This window comes from Mirounga leonina, unplaced genomic scaffold, assembly GCF_011800145.1.
Source record: "Mirounga leonina isolate KUSES-001 unplaced genomic scaffold, KU_Mleo_1.0 Mir_172, whole genome shotgun sequence".
Classification (NCBI taxonomy): Eukaryota; Metazoa; Chordata; class Mammalia; order Carnivora; family Phocidae; genus Mirounga; species Mirounga leonina.
The window spans coordinates 13694457-13710191 of record NW_023270442.1 but is presented as its reverse complement, the minus strand read 5'-3'; the positions used below and the strand labels follow the sequence as shown (position 1 = coordinate 13710191).

The window sequence follows — 15735 nt, the reverse complement described above, 5'->3', positions numbered from 1 at the left end:
CAGCTCTGGCCTAGAAAGCAAGGCTGGGGAGACAGAAGAGACGAGGCTGGGGATCCCTGCCACCAGCTCTCACACACCACACTTCTAAGGGTGCCTTTGACCCTGACTGGAGACTCCCCTGTCAAAGTGGCCAGTGGCAAGATGAAGGCCACTTCAAGATGCGTGGCCGTGGCTTCCGTGGAAGATGCTGCCATACTCACATTACCACCAAGCCCCAGGGGCCAGACTCTACTGGGGAGGGGGATCCCCCTAAGCACATGCAGCCCCGTCTTAGATTAGGGGTGTGCTTTAGAAGGGGTAAGCGATCTTTAAAAAGTTATACAGATACTTAGAGATACTCTAACCTTCTCCCCTGCAGATCCCAGCTGTTGAACTTGGGCAAAAGGCTCCCCACATTTCAAAGGCTCATTTCCCGACTTACCAGGGAATGGACTACTCCTGTTCCCCATCCTCCCCTCTCCTCCACCCTTGGCCCTGTCTCAGAACTGCTTTTGAACAATGTTTCTCCACAAAGGGGCCTAAGGGGGGACAAACCCTCCCAATTTAAGTGACAGCTGGCCCATGACAGCAGTTTCAGGGGGAAGTGCGGAAAAGGAAGCTGCGTTCTGGAGGCCGCCTCCCCCTCTCTTCGCAAAGGAGGTAAATAAGGGGATGATGTTGGCCGCACTTCAGTGACCCCGGCCTCGAGCACGGCTCCGCCCACCGCCAGACTTGGCCTCCTGTCGTGGCCCGGGCGTGGCCGAGTCTCACCCCGACAGTCCAGCGGGCGCCCCCTCACCATGTATCCATCATGGACTGCCTCTGACCCTGAATTTCAGTTCGAAAGCAGCCCTCATCATGAGAGGGAGCACAGCATGGTGGTTGAACACATGGACTCTGGAGCCAGATGACCTGGGTTCAAATCCCCATCACCTGCCTCTCTGTTCCTTAGTCCCTTATCTATAAAATGGGGATAAATTATGGTATTTGCCTCCCCGAGGGATCATGAAGGTTGCACCAGCCGACATTAGGAAAGTGCCTGAGCCAGGACCTGGTGCCCAGGAAGCCCCATGTAAATGGTGCCAGGTTCCACACCTGGGCGACTATGGACTTCACTGTTCGGCCTCTGTTAGATCACTTCCAAAAATGGCAAGTGTCCCCTCTGACCCAGCAATCCCTCTGCTACAAATGAAGAAAACAATCAGATGATTTATGTACGAGGACCCAAGCTGGTGACCGTCTACACCCGCAAGTGGGGAAGCGTTAAATACATCATGTGTGATGCATCATCTAATAAAATGAGCAGTAAAAATGTTTACACAGAGACCATTAGGAGGAAAAGTGCTCATACACTTAACTATGTTTGGTTGAAAAAAAAAAGGGGGGGGGGCGCCTGGCTGGCTCAGTTGGTTAAGCGACTGCCTTCGGCTCGGGTCATGATCCTGGAGTCCCGGGATCGAGTCCCGCATCGGGCTCCCTGCTCGGCAGGGGGTCTGCTTCTCCCTCTGCCCTCTTCCCTCTCGTGCTCTCTGTCTCTCATTCTCTCTCTCTCAAATAGATAAATTAAAAAATCTTGAAAAAAAAAAAAAAAAAGGAAGCAGCACCCAAAAGCGTAACCCCAGTTTTGTTTCATTTTTACGCATACCCTAGCACATTTTCAAACCAAGTGCATGCATTTAGAAAAAAGTCTATAGAGAAATACGCCAGAAGGAGAACAGGGATTATTCTTGGGCTGTAGAGCACTAGGTTGTTTAAATTTTATTCTTTCTACTTTTCTGGGTGTTCTAGCCTTTTTGTAAAGAACACGTGTTGCTGTTAAAATCAGAAAAATAAAATGAAATAAAAAAACGTTTTCAGAAGACTGGGCTGGTCAGGTCAAGTTTTCTCAAAGTGAAATCTCCAGATTTTTTAATGTTGGCACTAAGTGAAAAAAAAAAAAATTAAACACTGGGGGTCAAACACAGCCTGAAGGCCACACTCTCTGCAACCCCTGATTTAAACTTGACATTTTCCCACAGTGCTCAGTGTAATTTTGGCTTTGGTTGCTGTACTGTCAGAAAACAGGCACCTTCATTTCTAATTACAGTAACGCTTTACTGTAGAGAAACAGGATGGAAAAGTTCTAAGTCCCACAAGTCTCAAAATGAAATTATTTCATGTCGCTAAAATGTCCCAAACATGTAAAAGTCTCTAAAAACAAAACAAGAGCAAAGGCCCGCCTCTCATCAAATCTGCGATTGGAAAAGAAAACAAGACCAGCCCTGGTTTCAGTTTCTCATTACCCCTCAACTTTTCCAAAGAAGGACGTTCACATTCACCCCATCCTTTGTTTCTTTTACCAAAACCAACCTCTATCCTGAAAAAAACACCTGCAAAATGCTTTCCAAAAGGGAAACGAAGTAAACATGTCAGTCTGGGAAAGGAAACTGTCAAAGCCTTCAAGGAATATTTCTACTATCTCTTGAACTCTGTCGACCCAGAGATGTACTTCCCCCTTCAAGGCTAAGGGATGTGAGTCAGGATATCAGCTGTGACTTCCTGTCACCGAAATCTTGTTTAGTTCTACGACATCATGTTTACTGAATGCTGAGGAGGGCCAGCTTCTCGGGCTCGTGACCCATGGAGGGGCACAAAGCCCCCCTCTGAGGAGGCACTCAGTTTGATGCTCGGCTGTCGCCATCTTGAAGTTCTCAGTAATTCTGGACAGGGGGCCTTGCACCATTTTCATTTTGTGCTGGGCCCCACAAATTATATAGCTGGTCCTCGTGGACTGGTCTGCTTACTATAGATTATTGGCACTTATTTGAGGAACAGCTAAATGTAATTCAGAGATGACCCCTAAACCCTGGTTTAGAATCGATTTTTATTAAGCAAATGTTGTTACAATGGACATTCAAAGGTGAAAAAGAAGTCACCTGGAGACGCACTCCTCTTACAAATGAAGTGCCCGTAATTTTTCCAGGTTCCTTCCCTGTTCTTGACCACAGATATGGTCCAAATTTTACACAGTTGCGACCACTACCAGATTATCCTTTTTAATAGTTGCCTAATGTTCAACTACTAGTTAACATGACACAATTTGGCATTTTTCTGCAGATGGACATGAATTTATACTTCAATGTCTATCTTCACGAATACCAGTGGCTTTTTTTCCTTTCCTTTTTTTTTTTTTTAAGATTTTATTTATTTATTTGAGAGAGCGAGAGTTTTGGGAGAGGGAGAGAGAATCTGAAGCAGATTACGCACTGAGCACAGAGCCCGACTCAGGGTTCCATCCCTCAACTGGGAGATCATGACCTGAGCTGAAACCAAGAGTCAGACGCTTAACTGACCGAACCACCCGGGGACCCCATTTTTTTTTTTTTTCTGAAGGGGGCTTGTATTACCTGCGTAGGGGGAAAGTGACGTGGACATTTCTGTGTCTCTAGCTCTATGGTGGATGACTCTGCTGGAGGGCTGTGCGAACGCGTCCTCACCCAGCACGATCTCCATCAACCACACTCTCCCAAGCACTGAGCATTACCATTTCCTTAAATTTTGTGTAACTGGTAATATAAAATGACTCGGCCAATAATTTTAACTTAGTCTTCTCTTAACCTATGTAACGAGGTAAACACGTAACAACGGAGGACTTCGATTCTGCCTTTCTTTTTCCCTTACGCGTTTCTGTTGCACACTGAGCGATGATAAACTGTGAAAGCGGGTGAGCGAGAGAATGAGGGGCCAGAAGAATGTGTGAAATGGAAAACCCCTTTTAGAAATCGAGAATTAGTAGTAATGAAGTGAATACTTTCCTTAGTAGGTCAAATCTGGCCCGTAAAGTTCGATAACCAGGTTTTCAAACTTGAAGAAGATGAAGGCTACAAGGTGCCTCCTGCCCTTTCTAGACAGGAAGCCCTCTTCTACACACCTCTCCTGAAACCAGTGAGAACAGTCTCCCCGCCCAACTAAGAAGCCCTGTGGGGAGGCAGCCGAGTCTCTGACACCAATACTGTCTAAGCCTTCGTGTGAGTGGGAGGTGGTGAAATCTCTGTCCTCCGAGATTTTTTTTTTTTAAAGATTTTATTTATTTATTTGAGAGAGAGAATGAGAAAGAGAGAGCACGAGAGGGGGGAGGGTCAGAGGGAGAAGCAGACTCCCTGCTGAGCAGGGAGCCCGATGCGGGACTCGATCCCGGGACTCCGGGATCATGACCTGAGCCGAAGGCAGTCGCTTAACCGACTGAGCCACCCAGGCGCCCTGTCCTCCGAGATTTTAAAAGTACAAGAGAAATATCTGCTTCCAGTGGATTTGCCCTCAATCCTGCCAAGAGGCAAGCCCGATCGGCTGGCCCCCAGCCCCCCGCACCACTCCCCGTAAGGATGCCAACAGAAAGATCCAGCTTACTATTTGAACTGCACCTGGTAGACCACCGGCCTTGTGTCATTGCTCAGCGACCCCGGCTCCCAACTCAGAACCTGCTCAGCATTGTACAGGTGAACCTTCGGGTTTCGAGGAGCTGGCAGCTGGGCGCGAGAGTCTTGAAAGGGGCAGGGAGTGAGAGTAGGGGGCGGAGGTGAGAGAGAAATGGGGGAGGGTTGAAAGAGAAAATCTGATTACAACAATATTCAAATGCACGTCATCAAACCATTCACATAACTCCGTTCTTGTCAAAGTACAGGAATGGTTATTACCAGGGTCTCCAGGCATGTCCCCTCACCCCCACCTTTCACTAAATATGGCACCAGCTACACCGTCCATGGAAGGAAAGAGAGGCTTGGGGCCTGCAGATTCCAGTTCTTCTGAACGGGGCCCGGGTGCCAGAGTCCGGCTCGACTGGAATTCGTGTTCTATCTCTAATAAGCAGGTGCGGCTGGGCAGGTTAACTTGACAGTCTGGGCCCCACTGTCTTCTTCAGGAATAAGGGCTAAATAACCATACAGTCCCTAAGTGAACATTGAATTGGTGGCCACGGGACAGGCATTCACCCCAGACATGCACTGGTACCAAGGGAGGGCCTGGTAAACTTCCACACACGTGCACACACTCACACGCCCACGCCCCACACCAGGTGTGCAAAGCCCAAAGGCACGTGGAGGGTGAGACACGTCCTTTGGGCTTCGTAAAGAGTTGCAGTGTTTCCCAAGGACCCCCAGTATCAGAATCACCAAGGTCCCGCTTAAAATGCAGATCCCCAGGCCCACCCCCAGACCAGGAAATCCACGAACAGCCAAATCACACCCGCCCCTGGGGATCCACCACCAAGGTCAGAGCCCCGTCCTGGGGTGACCTGGGAGGCACAACCCAAGCAGGCACTTCACAGGACAGGGCTGGGGACCACAAGCGCAGGAGCCTCTTCTCTTGCAAGAAAACACGATCACGATGGGCCTCTCTCTGAGACTGAAAGACGAATGAGAAAATGCCCAGGAGGTGGAAAGAAAGGTTCTGGAACCTGCTGTTCCAGAATTCAGAGCAGGAAATTCAAACCATGTTTTCGGTAAGCACATCCAATCTCCGGGAATGGTGGCCAGCTCTTCTTCTGAAAGGCGCGTTACCAAGAGTCTGTGGCCACTTGTTTACTTCCAGAAGGCCCACTGTCTCCACAGCTCTGAGCTCAGGAGGACCTTCGTTCCAGTTCCTTATTCAACCGGCTAACCAACACTTCTGCCAGTTCACACCAGGGCCAAAGGCAGGCAGGCTGGGGCCGTCTGGAGGGAGGCTGTTCTGCTGGGCAGGCCCATCTGGCTCACTGAGGCTGCTGTGCGGACTGGAGGCCTGCTGCTGGGAGCAAGGTGCAGCACCCCCCACCCCCCGGGGGAGGGCTTCCTTAGGGCCGGGCACTGGTCAGAGTCAGAGTCTCAGACACCTCCTTTTACTTTCCTATCAGTTTCCTATGGATGCTGAGATGAAGTAGCGCCGATTTAGCGTCTTAAAACAACCCAGCTTGATCGCTTACAGTTCTGGAGATCAGAAGTTTGAAACTGGTCTCACTGGGCTAACGTCAGGGTGTGGTCGGGGCTGGGTTCCTCCTGGAAGCTCTGGGGGAGAAATGGCTCCTTGCCTCAGGCAGCTTCTAGAAGCAGCCCACATTCTTCGGCTCTGACTCCTTCCCCCAGCAACAATGGGCTGATTCCTTCTCTCTCTCTGTCTTTTTTTTAAGTGACTACCCATTTATTTATTTTTCTTAAAAAAAATTTTTTTTTGAAGATTTATTCATTTATTTTATATAGAGAGAGCACAAGCAGGAGGGGCACAGGGAGAGGAGAGAGAAACCCAAGCAGACTCTGCACTGAGCACGGAGCCTGACATGGGTTTGATCCCACGACCCCCGAGATCACGACCTGAGCCGAAATCAAGAGTCAGACACTTAACCGACTGAGCCAACCAGGTACTCCTTTTTAAATTTTTATTTAAATTCTAGTTAGTTAACATACAGTGCAATATTGGTTTCAGGAGTAGACTTCAGTGATTCATCACTTACGTATAACACTCGGTGCTCATCACAACAAGTGCCCTCCTTAATGCCCATCAGCCCATCCCCCACCCACCTCCCTCCATCAACCCTCAGTTTGTTCTCCATTGTTAAGAGTCTCTAATGGTGGGGGTGCCTGGGTGGCTCAGTTGGTTAAGCGACTGCCTTCGGCTCAGGTCATGATCCTGGAGTCCCGGGATCGAGTCCCGCATCGGGCTCCCTGCTCAGCGGGGGGTCTGCTTCTCCCTCTGCCCTCTTCCCTCTCGTGCTGTCTCTCATTCTCTCTCTCTCAAATAAATAAATAAAATCTTTAAAAAAAAAAAAGTCTCTAATGGTTTGGTTTCTCTCTCTCTCTTTTTTTTCTTCCCCTTTGTTCATCTGTTTTGTTTCTTAAATTCCACACGAGTGAAATCATATGGTATTTGTCTTTCTCTGATTTATTTCACTTAGCATAACACACTCCAACTAGATCCACATTGTTGCAAATGGCAAGATTTCATTCTTTTAGATGGCTGAGTAATATTCCACTGTATGGCTATACCACATCTTCTTTATCCATTCATCAGTCGATGGCCCTTTGGGCTCTTTGTATAGTTTGGTTATTGTTGATAGTGCTGCTATAAACACTGGGGTGCATGTGCCCATAAGAATCTGTATTTTTGTATCCTTTGGGTAAATACCTAGTAGTGCAATTGCTGGATCATAGGGCAGTTCTAGTTTTAACTTTTTAAAAAAGATTTTATTTATTTGAGAGAGAGAGGGAGGGAGAGAGAGAGAGCAGAGGGAGAGACAAGAGGGACAGGGAGAGAGAGAATCCCAAGCAGACTCTGTGCAGAGCACGGAGCCCAATGTGGGGCTCAATTTCTTTTTTTTTTTAAAGATTTTATTTATTTATTCATGAGAGACAGAGAGAGAGAGAGAGGCAGAGGGAGAAGCAGGCTCCCAAGGAGCAGAGAGCCCGATGCGGGACTCGATCCCAGGACCCTGGGATCGTGACCTGAGCCGAAGGCAGACGCTTAACCATCTGAGCCACCCAGGCACCCGTGGGGCTCAATTTCACGACCCTGAGATCATGACCTGAGCCAAAATCAAGAGCTGGATGCTCAACTGACTGAGCCACTCAGGTGCCCTCTATTTTTAATTTTTGAGGAACCTCTACACTGTTTTCCAGAGTGGCTGCACCAGTTTGCATTCCCACCAACAGTGTAAGAGGGTTTCCCTTTCTCTGCATCCTCGCCAACACCTGTCGTTTCCCGTGTTGTTAATTTTAGCCATTCTGACAGGTGTGAGGTGGTATCTCATTGTGGTTTTGATTTGCATTTCCCTGATGATGAGTGATGTTGAGCATCTTTTCATGTGTCTGTTGGCCATCTGTACATCTTCTTTGGAAAATGTCTATTCATGTCTTCTGCCCATTTCTTAACTGGATTATTTGGTTTTTTGGGTGTTGAGTTTGGTAAGTTCTTTATAGATTTTGGATACTAACCCTTTATCAGCTATGTCATCTGCAAATATCTTCTCCCATTCCGGAGGCTGCCTGTTGGTTTTATCGACTGTTTCCTTTGCTATGCAGAAACTTTTTATCTTGATGGAGTCCCAATAGTTCATTTTTGCTTTTGTTTCCCTTGCCTTTGAAGACCTGTCTAGCAAGCAGTTGCTGAGGCCAAGTTCGAAGAGGTTGCTGCCTGTGTTCTCTAGGATTTTGATGGTTTCCTCTCTCACATCTTTCATCCATTTTGAGTTTATCTTTGTGTGTGGTGTAAGAAAGCGGTCCGGTTCCATTCTTCTGCATGGTGCTATCCAGTTTCCCCAGCACCATTTATTGAAGAGACAGGGCCGATTCCTTCTCATGATGTCACCACTCTGGTCTGACTCTCCTGCCTCCCTCTTCGAGGACCCTTATGATGACACTGGGCCCACGGAGCCCTACCATCCAGGGTCATCTCACCATCTCAGGATCCCTGGTCACACCTGCAAGGTCCCATTTGCCATGTGAGGTCACACAGCCACAGGCTCTGTGGCTTAGGATGTGGATCTCTTTGGGGACCATACTTTGCCTGCCACAGTGCCCTTCACCATCCCGTCTCTGGGGAGGAGCCGTCTCCTGGTACCCCCATCTCCCAGATCCAGACATTCAGCTAAGGAAGGAAGCACCAACGGGCCGACCAAGAAGAGTGGACTTCCACCCCAACTGACAGGTGGCCCAGAAGAAAGGCTTCCCCATAAACGTGGAGTCTCCAGATGAGCCCTCTACTTTCTTCAGCTTCCGTTTTCCCCTGGTGTGGGGAGCTGATCCACAGTTTTACTCTGACATTTGACTTTCCTGGAATCCCCTGTCTTACCACATTCAGAGACAATAACAGTCTTATAACTGAGGGTTTCACAATGAACCACCAAAGACTGCCCACTCATTAGCAACTGCCTCATCACACTGCCCTCTGCATCTCTCAGAAGGCCTGTCCTTGAACTGCCTCACCCACTATGGCCCCCACGGAGCCCTCCTTGTTCCTGGGAAACTCAGAGCCTGCCCTTGCCGCTCCTTCTGTGGAACCTTCTTTCCAGCTATGCCACAGCTCTCTCCCCTCCTCCCTCAGGTCTCTGCTCTTACTAGAGTGGTTTCCTGTGTAAAATGCCCAGGGTGCGGGGTTCCCTGTCCCTGCCTGACTCGTCTGCATGGTGCTTGTTCACCACCTGGGTCCTTTGTTTACACCACGGTGCTTAGGGGCATGGATTCCAGAACTAGATTGCCTGAGTTCAAATATGCACGCTCCTTAGGGGCTTGGGCAAGTTGTTTAACTTCTTTGTGCCCCAGCTGTCTCATCTGTAAAATGGGTACAGTACAGACTTCATGGTGTTGTTATGAGGAGAGAATGAGTTAGTTTCATGCTCGGGGCTGAGGACAGGGCAAGCACCTTGTGATCCGTGCCTCTCCTCATTGCCAGCAGTTTATCCACAGTCTCCCTGAACACGAGAGTGGGGAGCTCCAGGAAGGCTGGGTCTTGTTGGATTTGGGGATCGTTTTACCCCTCCCCTCCCCCCTTGCATGGAATAGCAGGCACTCAGGATCTGGGGAATGACTGGCCTGAAGCCCAGCAGCGTGCTCACCTTCAGAGATTACATAACCAACTTCTTGTCCTCAGTGGTGCATTCATCCACTGGAAAACCAGGCAGAGCTTAGGTTCCCCTTTTCCTTCCTTGCTTTATGCTTAAGTTCCTCCCTTTTGTCTGGTCTCTGCTGCGTCAGGGAGTGGGTGGACAACGCTGGGCTGTGACTTATCTGTTTGGCTCCAAAGAGTCAGCATTCTTAGGGTCATAGTGCCTGCTGTCAAAGGTGTCCATAAAGGCTCAGTAGGAAGAGAACCAAACTTATGGACAAAGGGCTTAGGCTGGAAGGCTGATCCTGCGACCTACAGCCACAGACCCTGCCAACAACCCAGCTGAGCCTCGGTTTCCTCCTGATTCGTGGAACAATGCCATCTCTCCTGGAGTTGTAGTGAGGGGCAAATGCAAGAGCACAAATGAAAGGCAAATTAGACACTGCTGTCTAAGTAAATTTCTAAGACGTGACTGTTTCAGGGTGTCCTGATTCCTCATGATGTGGCTGCTTGCACAGGTGGTGAGCAACAACCAGTCACCCAGACTCTGCCTTCAGGGACCTGCAACAGGGCGCTGAGCCCTGTGCTGAGCACTGTATCAATGGTCTGACTCCGATGTAGGCAGAATAGTGGCCCCCAAAGATGTCTGTGTCCTGTGATTATATTAGGTTACATGGCAAAGGGGAACTGAGGTTGTAGACAGAATTTAGGTTCCTCATCAAAAGACCTTAAAATAGGGAGCTTATCCTCAAATAGCTGGGTGGACCCCATGTCATCACAACAGTGTTTCTCTGGAAGCTGGAGAAGGCAAGTCAATGAATCTCCCCCTAGAACCTCCAGAAAGGAACGTATCCTTATTGACACCTTGATTTTAGCCCAATGGAACCAGCATCTGGCTTCTGACCTCCAGAGCTGTAAGATAATAAATTCTCTTGCTATTTTAAGGCACTAAGTTGGCGGTGATTTGTTATAACAGGCACTAATATGGTCCCTGGAGGGGGACACCAGAGCTTTAATGACACCCAGCTCCTACAAGATAAAAGCTCATAGTAATAGTAGGGGGTACAAAGTTCCACTTCCCCTCCCCTCTCCATGCCCTTGGGGTAATCCTCATAAACTATCAATGGTAAGAAGAGATAATGTAGGGATCACCTGTGTGGAGTGTCCTCTGCCTCTCGTGACTACAGCTCCTCCTGTGCCCCCTTCCTGCCCTGCCCATGACCTCTGATCCACCCTGGACTCCAGGCATTTGAGACTTCACCTTAAGAATAGGCTATCCTGGGTCTCAAAAGGATAGTTTGGTTAACATACATCACGCACAGAGGGGCGCCTGGGTGGCTCAGTTGGTTAAGCATCTGCCTTCGGCTCAGGTCATGATCCTGGGGTCCTGGGATTGAGTCCCTCCTTGGCTCCCTGCGTCGGGCTCCCTGCTCAGTGGGGAGTCTGCTTCTCCCTCTCCCTCTACCCCTCACCCATCCCCACTCATGCTCTCTCTCTCTCTCTCTCTCTCGCTCCCTTGCTCTGTCTCAAATACAACAAATAAAATCTTTTTAAAAAACCCTACACATCACACACAGATAATGAAGTACATTAAAATAAATTAACATTAAAATTAATCATTTAATCTTGACATCCAAAGACCCCTCCATGGATGGGGCGTTATGATGAACATCAATGACCTTGCAGGTGAGGAGAAGTCAAAAAACAATCCCTGAATCCTCAGCCGTAACCAGGAAGTTGCTCTGATCAGTAAATCCTCAACATCAGCTTATTTACCTAGACCATTTGTCTCTTCCTATAAAGGACAATTTTGTTTCCTTGAGAGTAGATGGGGCTATTACCTACTTGAAAAGAATGGTGGAGAAAATAAAGACAGAGAATGTTTATAAAACCTTGTCTGACCTAGAAGAGTGGCCTAATACATGCTATTACTATCATTTTTAGTTTGCCCCCAAACATGTCAGCTACTTAGGAGTTTTAACTGTTGAGATTATGGGCAAATAAGAGTTACTTAATGCAGGAGTGTCTGGGTCGCTCAGTCAGTTATGCATCCAACTCTTGATTTTGGCTCAGGTCACCATCTCAGGGTTGTGAGATTGAGTCCTATGTCAGGCTCCGTGCTCAGCGGGGAGTCTGCTTCTCTCTCTCTCTCTCTTTCCCTCTGCCCCTCCCCCTGCACTCTCTCTCGAAAATAAATAAATCTTAAAAGAAAAGAGTTACTTAATGCACATTAACATTTGCAATGGTTTTCAGGTTGTTGGGCATTTACTATCTTTCTCAGTGGTCTCTCTTCGCATTCGAAGAAGCTTTAATTGGTCAAGTTAGCAAATCATGGTAGTAAAATTCTAAGGCACAAGTACCTTTCCAATCTACTGCAAAACTAAGCAGCAGGTACAAATACAAAGAGAAGCCTCAATTCTTCAACATTCAGGTAAATGGCCAGAGAGACAGTTGATTTACTGCACTTTAGTGGAGTTGATTAATTTTTAATCTAAAGCAAATGGCCACCTCTTAAAGCATTACTACTGAGGGGAGCAAAATATGCAACCCCAAAATATGTCACTTTGGCATGTTGATTTTTTTTTTTGCATATTAATTATTTGGAATTAAAGTTACTTAAAAAACAGTCGGTGCAAGAAGGACACTCTGATTTTCCTTTATCCCCTTAAAAGCAGGAAATAAATCTCTCCTGTGAAGGTATCCTCCCTATACCAGGAGGGTAAAGGGCATCTTTACTCAGAGATAGGAGATTCAAGGCTGAAAAGGCTGTATAAACAAACTTTGTTACTTCTTCATTCATTTGAGACCCCAAATTCAAATCCCCTTGTTTGGTTAAATCTCTGCAAATCATTGTTTCTATATCTAAAAGGTATGAAAGCTGCTTTCTTTGGTCACTTCTTTGAGTCTTATATTTTTATAAGCTCCTATAGGTACAAAATTAAATCTGTTTTTCTCCTGTTACTCTGTCTCATGTCAACTTAATTATTAGACCAGTGGAAGAACCTAGAAGGCAAGAAAGGAAAAGTTTCCCTCCCCTACACTACAATTTAGATCAGGTCCAATATTTTATGTATGTTATCCTTTTTTTTTTTTTTAAGATTTTATTTATTTATTTGAGAGAGAGAATGAGATAGAGAGAGCATGAGGGGGGGAGGGTCAGAGGGAGAAGCAGACCCCCCGCCGAGCAGGGAGCCCGATGCGGACTCGATCCCGGGACTCCAGGATCATGACCTGAGCCACCCAGGCGCCCTTATGTATGTTATCCTTAACATACAACTCTAAGGGGTAGATATTAGAAGTTTTCCTTCTTAAAAATTTGCTGCCAACACTTATTTTTTTTCTAACCATAAAAGCAACCTCATAATTACTGAAGGACAATTGTGAATTATGAAAAAGCGTGGAAATTTTTCTACTACCCATTTACCATGTAACCATTGTTAATAGTTCCACTCTGTGCTTTGACTAACATAGTTTCTCTTAAAAATATCCCAGTTAGTTTTTTTTAATGGTTTATTACAAAAAAAATTTCAAGTAGTCACAAAAGAGATTAGTATAACATGGTGCTATTTTCAAAGGATCTGTGATGAAGGACCAGTTTCTATCTTTCTTCTTCTTTTTGGGGGGGGGGGGGGGGAGCGACAGAGGGCGAGGGTGAGAGAGAAGAGAGAAAGAGAGAATCTTAAACTGGCTCCACGCCCAGGGGAGCTGACATGGGGCTTGATCTCATGACCTGAGCTGAATCAGGAGTCTGATGCTTAACCAAATGAGCCTCCCAGGTGCCCCCACACCAGTTTATTTCTCATGCATCACACTGACCCAAACTTCAGTAAAAGACAATAAAAGATAATTACTAGAAAGAGGGGCATGGCCTCAGCTGTTGGGGCAATGTCAAATTGCAAAGTTTCTAAATATTTCTCTCCCAGTCGGACTCATGGCAGACAAGTCACAAATGCTGCATAGACCCCCCCTCCCCCCCAGTGAGGGGTAGCACTAATATAAAGTAACCAACCAGCACTAAGCCATCACCCAGCTCAGGCAGTTACCAACATTTTGCCAAAGCCCAGATCCCAACTGAAGGAGGCCCAGGGAGGGCAGAACAGAGATTGCTCAAGACTTGAAGCTGGGGAGAGGTGAAGTCAGGATTCAAATCCATCTGTCTCAAAGGAAAACAACCATTTGGCCGGGAGCACACATCTTCATCTGCAAGGCTCCCCTTATCAAGGAGCTATGGAATTTAAGGACCTTTCTAAGTGATGTTGGCAGAAGAAACAAATCTAAACCACACCCTGAGCTTCACATGGGTGAAAACTTCTCAATTCTTGAGACTATTTGAGAGCTCCCCAACCTACCACAGTCTGTCCCTGAGAAAGAACCAGCAAAACACTTCCTCACTGAGGTCTTCTTTCCTTTTTCTTTTCCTTCTTCTTTTCTTTTCTTGGAGTTCTTAAATTTGGCTTATAAGTATGGGCGATTAGTGTCAGAGGAAAGGAGGAGGCTGACCCAGGGAAGGCACTGTCTGGATGGGAGCTGAGCTGGGATTAAAAGTCTGGTTCCAGTTGACTCCCTGCCATCAACACCAACACGACTGGGGGTCCGAGCATTTCTGAGTCCTGCCCTGAGTGCTGCCCACCCCCCATCTGTCCGATCCTAGGAAAAGGAGCATCTGGACTCTCACACTCACTAGCAAACGCACCCCCGCCCCAGTCAGAGTCACTTTTCCAGCCTCCGCCGCACGCAGCTGCAGGGAAGGAAGGCCTGGGCCCCGCTTCTAACTCAGGCCCCGGGGGAAGCAGGGGCTGCGGTCAGCCAGGCCAGGATGAAGAACGTGTGGCGGGCAGAGGCGGCCCTTTCCCGAGCCTTGCAGTCGCTCTTCCTTTGTTCACGCGGAGACATTCGCGGACCTCGGCCGCGCTCGGCTGCAGGGAGCGGCGGCGCGGGGGTGGGAGAAGACGAGCCGCAGAGTGTCCCGAGTCACGCAGGGGCAGAGGCAGCGTCTCGGGCCTCGAAGGGGTGATCCGGGGCGCGGGCGCCGGGAGGACCGACCGCCGTCCCGCGGCTGCTCGGGAGCCCGCGGGCTCCCCGCCCAGGGACTGCCCGGAATTCCCGGCCGGCCAGCCCACACCCCACACCCACGTCAGGCTTCGCGCAAGCCGCCCCTCCCCCGCCTCCACTGCGGGCTCTTCGCACCCCTCACCCGCGCGGGGCACCCCTCGGGTCGCAACCCGCCGCGACGACGCCTCCCCAGGCCGGGCTTACCTGCCAGGGCCGCGGCGGCGGCGCGGCCGCCGAGCAGCAACAGCAGCGGCAGCAGCAGCGACAGGAGCGACGGAGGCGGCCGCATGGCCCGGGGCTCTGGCGCCGGAGGCTCGGCGGCGGCTTTGGGGACGGCCCGGCCCCGGCGCGGGGTCCGCCGAGCGGCTCACGTCGCCGCCCGGGCGGCCATGGCGAGCGCAGGGCGCGCGGGGCCCGCCCCTTCCCGAGCGGCGGCGGCGCGGCCCGGGGCGGCGGGACAGCCCGGCTCGGCCGCCGCGCCCAGGCCGGCCCCTCCCGGCGCCCGCGCCCCGACCCCGCCCCGCAGGCCTCGGGACTTTCCCGGCGCCCCGACCCGCGCGGTCACCCCCCCCCCCCCTGGGGCCCGTTGCCTGGAGCGCCCGGAGCGGCCCAGACCCCGGGCTCTGCGTCCGGCCTCCCCGAGCGCGAGCGCGGAGCGGGCTGCCTGGGACCCGCAGAGATCAGGGGCAGAGCGGGAACCCCGCCAGACGCCCACCTTCTGGGGCTTGCGACCCTTCTGGGAAGACCCCCGAAGCCCCAGGCCCGCCTGGGCCTCCTGCGGAGCCGACGAACCTCCGCGCCCGCTCCACCCCCACCCGCGCCGCATCAGCCGCTCTGGTCCTGCTGCTCCCAGATGCGTCGAGTCACACGATTCCTCCCTTAGTTTAAACTTTGCTTCCTTAGCCTCTAACGTACACATTACGCTTTCAAATCTTTTTTGAAAACAGGTTTAAGGGTACAGTGGTTAGAAAGGGCCTGGGTGAAGAAAGGTGTGGGGCTTTGGGGACCAGTGGGCACAGAGCAACGAACGCAGAGGGAAAGAGAGAAACGTCCATTTCAGGATGGCGTGTGGGTCTGGCCCTGGTCTGGGCACGGAAGTGAATGAGGAAGTAACCTCAGGAGCCGGGGGAGAGGGGTGGGGTGGGGTGGGGCCGGGGT

The 15735-nt window shown here is 49.8% G+C and overlaps 1 protein-coding gene across 1 annotated transcript in view; it reads right to left on the bottom strand.

Annotated features, from left to right (window-relative positions):
- Nucleotides 1-14997, bottom strand: part of IFNGR2 (interferon gamma receptor 2) — a 28592-nt gene extending 13595 nt beyond the window's left edge. Inside the window, exons 1-2 of the mRNA XM_035017621.1 lie at nt 14782-14997; nt 4366-4498 (exon numbers count right to left, since the gene is read on the bottom strand). Of these exons, the coding sequence (XP_034873512.1) occupies nt 4366-4498; nt 14782-14866 (218 nt within the window). The 5' untranslated portion in view covers nt 14867-14997. The remainder of the gene's footprint in view (nt 1-4365; nt 4499-14781) is intronic.
- Nucleotides 14998-15735: the final 738 nt, after the last annotated feature.